Genomic DNA, 7,999 nt, shown 5'->3' with positions numbered 1-7,999 from the left:
TCTTTTTTCTATACTATACGATAATTATTTTATTATTTTATTTCACATCAAATCGTCGAAAGAATAGAAATTTCATTATGTAAATGTATACAAAATGACGCAATGTCTCGTTATAAACAATTTTTTTAAATCGATGTCGAATGGGTATCGTTTCCGAAAAGTATAATTAGGAATAGAGAAATGAAAAAAGAAAAGGCACCTCATAATCGAGAAATATGAAATAATATTCGATATCATTCGTTACGTTGATACGATTTATATACGTGTCTTTGAATAGTTGCCTTCGTATACCATGATAATTATTATTATCACACAATCACACATACAAAGCAAGCTATTTTTCAACATTTTCGCTTAATTTGCAATATCTATTCACGTATTAGCACAATTTCTATCACACGATAAAGTCAATCGGGGTGCTTCCATATTTGGAAATTGTTATGTTGCTATAATAATTACACAACCCGCGAATATAGTCCATAATTCGAATAGTCTTCCACCAAAGGTAGCCTATTATCGACACTTTAAAATATATTTTCACTATGTACACACACACACACACACACACACACACACATATATATATATATATTGTGATATATATATATATAAATGATTCGACATTATATTCGATATCTCTTTAGGATTGTGTCGATGCATATATACGTATGTAGCTACTTATGTATATTGAAACACGTACGATGCAATACGTACTTCTTTATCTTTTTTTCTTTTTACACGCGAATGCGGTAAAATGCCTAAAATTTGAGAAATATTCAATATAAGAACCAGTAGAAATACAAAATACCAAAGATTAGGATATAAATATATCTTGACAATAATGTTTGTTTCAAAGGAGACAGATAAACTATTTTTTACCCAACACGAATGAAAAATATAAACGCTTCCTTTTACACATACTCATAACATAAATTCATCGATCGTCATTTCGTTTTAAGACAATTCGAAGGAAGATACTTCGTCCTTTTATCAATATATTTCGAATACTGTTCAAGATTTCCTAATGAGATACACACACATAGTAAATATGTACGTGTGTCAATGAAACATGAATTATTTTTCTTCGAATTACTTCTCATTGCAATTTGAACGAGAAAATGAGAAGAGGTGAAAATAATGTACACGAGGGGGAAAAGAAAAAATGAATGAGAGAGAGAGAGAGAGAGAGAGAGAGAGAGAGAGAGAGAGAGAGAAAGAGGAGACAAAATAATCTTGGATACAGTAAATTTAAAAAGTAAAAGTTAATGATGATTATTTTTCAATACGGTGCTAAAATGAGAAAAAGAGTCCGTTTATGACAGCAAAACGTAGCTGCGAGCTATTTATATACAAACCATAGATGCAAATAACGAAATAAGCTCGCTTATTCACGTCATGGTACCTGTTATACGTCAAAGTATACGCATTCTAAAATGTTTTAGTTCAATCGAACGAATCGAGTAAAAAAATTGTTGATCGATTGTGTTTCAATGGTAAAATTGAAATCAAGATGCCATGTTGGTACAAAACGATTGAACGCACATTTGAATGAAACATCGATGTAGTTTTATATAATAAAATTGGATCAAAAAAAAATCAAATATATTTTTTATTATCCGTGTACATATTATTTATTATTTCTATTTATATTCTCTCTTTTATTTATTTATTATCGTCGATTACTTATCTTAAAATAAATATTAAATAATTAAAGTAAATTAATATATTTTATAATTTAATTTTTAATTAAAAAAATATTATCGAAGAAGAAAATATTTGAACACGTACAAAATATTCAAGTTCGTTTATTGCAAGACTTTTAATCTCCAAAAATAAGTTTACATCTTGTATAGTTTCGAAGACAACTAAGAAAAAAGATACAACATAGATCATATATATTGTTCTATTTACATTCGAACGATTCAAAAATCAAAGCGCAATAATAAAGAAATCTTATAAAAGTATGAATTACATACGACCAAAAGAATAAACTTGTACTATCATAAAATTGTAAATGTAATTCAAAGGTGAGTTGTGATTGTGATAATAATCGATTCCACAATTTATCTGACGTATGTATATCACATTTATACATAAAAAACTATAATACAATTCATACAATATTTAGAAAAAAAAAAAAAAACGATTATCATCGTTTAATAATCCGTAAAACCATAAGCTATACACAATTCAGTCTGACATCATCTATTGTAATTTTGCTTCTTCCTTTGCTTTCCAAAGTATTAATTCCATACAAGCGATGGCATCCTCTTTACTATCGTGTCCACCAACTGTAATGTTGTTAAAAGATTAATTGGAACAGTTAATTTTATTCCATCAATAATCGTATAAAAAAAATTATGAAACAAATTAATTATATACTTCTAATAAAAATAGAAAATAAATAATTTTTCAACTAACCATCATTTTGAATAAGCTTTCTTAAATATTCCGAGCAAAGATTTTTTAATGCTCTCTTCTGTGGATATCCATTTTTATGTGGAAACATTACGCTTGTATCGACCACAGTTCCATGCAAGAGTCTTAAAGCTTTGAAATCGCTTTCTAAACTATGACCAACTAATATAGTTTTCTCAGAAAACATTGTCAGCAGTGTCGCTTGAACATCTAATAACGTTGTTGTAACATTTTTCATATTTTCTTCCGTAATACCAGAAAATCTGCACACATGAATAATATTGTTATTTGTTCAAAAAAAGAACAAAAATAAATAAATAAATAAAAAAAATATATATATATATATATTTCTTTTTTTTTTTTAAATGAAGAATATATATATTTTCCATATAAAAAGGAGATGAGAGGAAAAAAGGGAGAGGAAAGAACAAATTTTAATACTTTTTTACCTTGTGTTATAATCTATTATAGGATTTTGCGGATTGACTAACGTCTCATATACTACATTGCAATCCTCGTCAATAACTGTTATCCTGGTTAGTTCCAGTCCTTGAGTAGTGTAACACATTTCACAATCAAGCGCATATACTCCTTGTTCTTCGATCGGTGTATCTTAACAATAACGATAACATAACGATAACAAGAATAATAACAATGTAAAACAAAGAATAGAAAAAGAGAGAGAAATAAAAAAAAAGAATAAATATTTAAGAATTACTTTTTGGCAAAGTTTTTACATAACCACGAAGATTTTCATAATCTGTATAATCCCAAACGTGTGTTTTTGCATCGCAACAACCAGTTGCAGAACCATATTGTTGACAACAACTATATTTGCTTTCACCTCTGATTGTGAATTTTCTGCCCCAATGGTATATACAATTCTGTGGTTGTAAAGCAAATCCTTGTTTATCGATCATGTAAGTTTGACCACATCGACTACAAATTCTTTCGTTAGGCACTTTTGACAGAACACTTTGATTTCGCGAATTGGTTACATAAACTTTGGCACGGCCCTTTAATTCAAAGAATATTTAACATTAAAAAATAAATAAATTCGATGAATTTTATTAAATTTTATCATATTTTACCTTCTGACCATCGGGATGTGGACGAGGAAATCCGTTATCTCGAAGTTGTTGTTCCGTCATTATCCATTTTTTTAACATATTATATAAAATTGCACCTCTAAATTCCATAACAGATTTTTTTGTCTTAAGAACACTCCAAGAACCTTTAACTTTCCCAGCAAGTATTACTTCGTGAGACATCGTACTGCTACCCGGCATTGTTGTTGCATTATTATCCACAGATGAATTTTGATCAACTTCTTTTCTCAATCTATGAGCAGCAAGCATGCAAGAATTTTTATAAACAGCTAGCGCTTTACATCTTTCGTGACAAGCGTATTCTTCTTTGACTGCACGTTGAGCTGCATCCTCGGAATTTGTGTAAATTAATACGCATACGTCATGCATCATATTCACATAATACTGACGAACATTTAAAGGAAATTTTTGCGTGGTTACTTGCAATGGTTCAGGGCGTATTAATTGAGGAATCTAAAAGGCAATTAACAATATCAACAATTATAACAAAATATTATACCCTAATAACTACTCTTAAAATATTTAATACAGACCACTTGTGGAACATGAGCAATGCGTACACCGCTCTTCGCCGTTTGCGCAGCTGTTTTATAATTATCCGTTATTTTTGCTTCTCCCAATTTTCCTACGCAATTTTCCGTCACCTTTTTTTTTTCTATTGCTAGAGATTTAGCATACGGTACATGAGCAATTCGAACGCGACCTGTTACAAATATTATTAAACAAAATAAATCTCGTATAGGTAACTAATTAATTAACACAATGTCTATTTATAATATTTAAAATATTTTTGTGTATTTCCCCAAAAAAACAATTATATTACCATTTCCATTTAATTTTAAATCATTGTTGCTCGTTCCTATCCCTATCGTTTCGGGACAAATTCGGCGTACATCCTTAGAAATATTACTGCTCGCGGTAATAGGTTTTTCTGTTACAGTATCTCGTATTAAACGCCACCTTTCATACATTTTTTGTTGCGGATTTATCAATTTTCTTGCCTGTTGATTAATTCCAATTTGTCTGGTAACACATGCAGCAGCTGAAGGGTGCGCCACTCTTTTTCTGCCAATCTCTTCTTTTTGTTCCTTTTCGTTCTCGTGGAATGCCGATAATTCTTTCGATGGCTCTATTTCTTTTGACCGTTCAGGTACTTGATATTCCTTGTAACACAAATATATATAAATATATTCTTCGATACTATTCTTCAATTTTTAGAGAATCTCGATAAGATCAATTTTTAATGTGCATACCTGAAATATTTTTAAACATTCTTCTTGTACATCATGATCCGAATCAGATGTACTGAAAGTTACATCAATATCGTTATCGATAATACTACTTTGACGATCCTCGTTCTCTTCATCGCTATTGTTCAACGAATTCAGACGGACATTTTCTATCAAATTTACCGATTTGTGAGTTGAATTTATTTCTTCTTTATTTCGTTCATGTACGTGCAATTTCTCGATTATCATATCATTCGATTTACGATCTATTTTCGAATGTTTGTAATTTTTATCATTTTTATTTTTAACGTGTTCTTCTCTTTTCTCAGAAGAATAGCCGTGACGTTTTTTCTCAGATCTATGATGGTCCCTTCTATCACTTTTCGTCTTGTGTTTGCTTTCTTTATTTTTGTCTTTATCCTGATGCTTATATTTATTCTTATCTTTATCATATTTCTTATCTCTTGATCCTTTGCTTTTGTGTCTCAAATGATTCTTACTTTTACTTTTACTACACGAGGTGGAATGAGTTTTTTTATTCGACTCATATTTATCCTTACGAGATGTATTATGATCTTTTTGATTTTCAATTTTATTTTTATCCCTGCTCTTATATTCCTTATCATTTAAAAAGGTATCTTTATTCGAATCTACTTCCGATACATTTCCTTTGTCAGACTGCAAGGAGTTTTTCGAATTTTCCTTATTTGGAAATCTATCTCGATTCAAAATGTTACTATATGTATTTTCATTAATGCAATTATTATCATTAATTGACTTTGAATAATGTGCATCTATTTTCTGATTATTTTTCAAATAATCGGATTTCTCAGTATCGCGATACGAATCAATTTGTTCCGTGTCTATGGAATCAATTTGTGCAGTATTGGTTTTATTTGTGTCATTGTGACTATGATTTTCGACATTATCACGATTATTTTCTTCTTCATCGTCATCAGAAAATTTCGGTTCAATATTTATAGAAGATTTATTATCTTGAGACATTTTGTCAGATTGTACATCAGAAATCGATTTAATAGACGATTTAGTAAATTTAGTAACCTCGTCCATCATATCAAGCTCAGTTTCAAAATGATCAAATGCAGATTCGTTTAATCCATCGACAGATTTTAACGGAGCTTTTACTTTCTTTGGAACATATTCTTCTCTTCTCTTCTTACATTTTGGATAATAAGTTTCCCTGATTTTAAATAAATACTCGTTCGAACTACCATCCTTGCAAGAATTTAACGAAGCTGAATCCGATTTACATGTAGGTATGTAACTTTGCATAGTATCTCGAGATTCAGGACTGATTATCATTGTAGGTTTGTATTTAATTTCAACATTTTGAGATTCCATAGATTCGTTACCTATATTTAACCAAGGCTTAACTCCATCTGGAGAACATTTACGCTTTACAGCAACTTTACTTTTTCTCGTTGGCATATAAGATACTATTGGTATATGACGTTTCTTTAATTCCGCAATCGGTGTTGGATTATAAACACATGGAAGTTGCATATTAACAGATGCTGATGTATCCGTTCTTTCTTCCATCATATCGGCTGTAACATTATTTATCGTTCCAGTTGATCCAGAAGTTAACGTTGAGTCTAATCCTTCGACTACCTGAGAAACAACATTCTGGCAAGAAAATTTATTATCTACATCTGATTAAAATTTCGATTAGTTAAGATTTTTTTTTGATTTTTTTGTAATTTTCGTAATTTTTGTTGTAAAATTCCAAATAAAAATCAGATATTACCATTGTAGCACCTTTGGACTCTTCAACTTGACCCGTGGAACGGTTTTCCACCGTCTCGATCGCCTCTGTGGTGATTCCAACATCTTCTAAAATAATAATCAGATCTTTATATATATATATATATATATATATATATATATATTGTATGTATATATATGTATCTTTTATGGAAAAAATTCTGATATTCGAATGAAAATAAATTTCTTGAAAAATAAAGTGCATTAAATATCAAACAACAACTTAATGACTTACCTCGTTTCGAATGTTTGAAATGACAATAAGGTCTATCACACGTTCCACTTTCATAAAATGGACAGTTAATAGCTTTAAAATAACCAGTCGAAGGCAACATAACTATTTCATCGTATCTTATATCTTCGATCGCTCATTCTTTCATCAAAAAATATCGTATAATGTCACATAAAAACGTTGATTTTTAAACAAAAATAAATTTTCTAAACTTCTTTTATAGATCAAACATTATTCTCTTTTACATTTAGTTACATTTAGTATGTTTGGCCATTATCCAAAAGAAATGTATACATTTTTACAAGACGCATTGAAAATATGAAACTCGAAGCGAATTAAATCCCGAGAACCGAGGTTATGTACAATTGACTTATGTACATTTCCCTATTCGCGATTTGTTTATAAGTATTTGTCTCCTTCCCCCACCCAATTTTTCATACAGATCTTACTCTTTCCCCCATTTAATCATTTCCCGTTATTTTACATTTCTGTAGTAACTTTGTAAGTATTCTATACTCGTCATTATTAAGAGAAGAAAAAAAAATTAAAATCCCTAGTTGATTTCGTATTTCATAATTTATTCTTTTGGTTTTTTTTTTTTGCTATACGTACAGAATAAAAATAATCAATAATAATTATTTATGTATCAATACAATAATATCGAAAATATAACAATTATTAATAACAATTTTATTTTTCCTATAAAAATAGTAATATAATACTTTTTTTCAATGAGAGGAATAGATCTTTATATGAATTTTTTAAATTATTTTTAAAATTGTATAGCAAAATAATATATCTTACCATTTAACATTTAATAATTGTTTTATACATATTTTGCTTGTTAATTTATCATTTTTCTTGAAATATTGAAATATTGCAAAATTTATATCGTTATTCAAAGAAGAATTATAGTACAAAGATATTTTCAATGATCCGTTCACATTCGATTTCCATCAAGCTTGAAAAATGAGTTTGAGCTTATCATTCAAATATTGTTGAATGTTTACAAGAAAATATTAAGAGAAAATATTCTTTGTATGTAAACATTAGTTTGAAATGGCAAAATTCTTTTTTCATATATCATATTCTTATTTAATTCTCTACCAATTATCATAAAACGATTATAATTATGATATATATATATATATATTATTATATATCATTCATATATATATATATATATATATATATATATATATATATATATGAATGATATATAATAA

At 28.7% G+C, this 7,999-nt stretch overlaps 1 protein-coding gene across 2 annotated transcripts; it reads right to left on the bottom strand.

The window, feature by feature from the left end:
- Positions 1-1,789: 1,789 nt before the first annotated feature.
- Positions 1,790-7,309, bottom strand: LOC100865157 (uncharacterized). 2 transcript variants are annotated; one of them, XM_086906926.1, is made up of 10 exons: positions 6,777-7,309; positions 6,525-6,610; positions 4,781-6,403; positions 4,351-4,690; positions 4,061-4,230; positions 3,510-3,980; positions 3,137-3,434; positions 2,868-3,030; positions 2,422-2,681; positions 1,790-2,291 (listed from the first exon to the last, which is right to left on the bottom strand). In XM_086906926.1, exons 1-10 carry the CDS (start codon positions 6,874-6,876, stop codon positions 2,206-2,208), a joined length of 3,597 nt encoding a protein of 1,198 aa, XP_086763052.1. In that variant the 5' UTR covers positions 6,877-7,309; the 3' UTR covers positions 1,790-2,205. The 2 variants fall into 2 exon arrangements, with proteins under 2 accessions (XP_086763052.1, XP_086763053.1); XM_086906927.1 differs by having other exon boundaries at positions 4,781-6,388.
- Positions 7,310-7,999: the final 690 nt, after the last annotated feature.

This window comes from Apis florea, unplaced genomic scaffold (assembly GCF_048593485.1).
Source record: "Apis florea isolate Af1SG1 unplaced genomic scaffold, ASM4859348v1 contig_2495_pilon, whole genome shotgun sequence".
NCBI lineage: Eukaryota > Metazoa > Arthropoda > Insecta > Hymenoptera > Apidae > Apis > Apis florea.
Note: the sequence above shows the minus strand (reverse complement) of the source record. Positions and strands in the feature narration are given on the sequence as shown.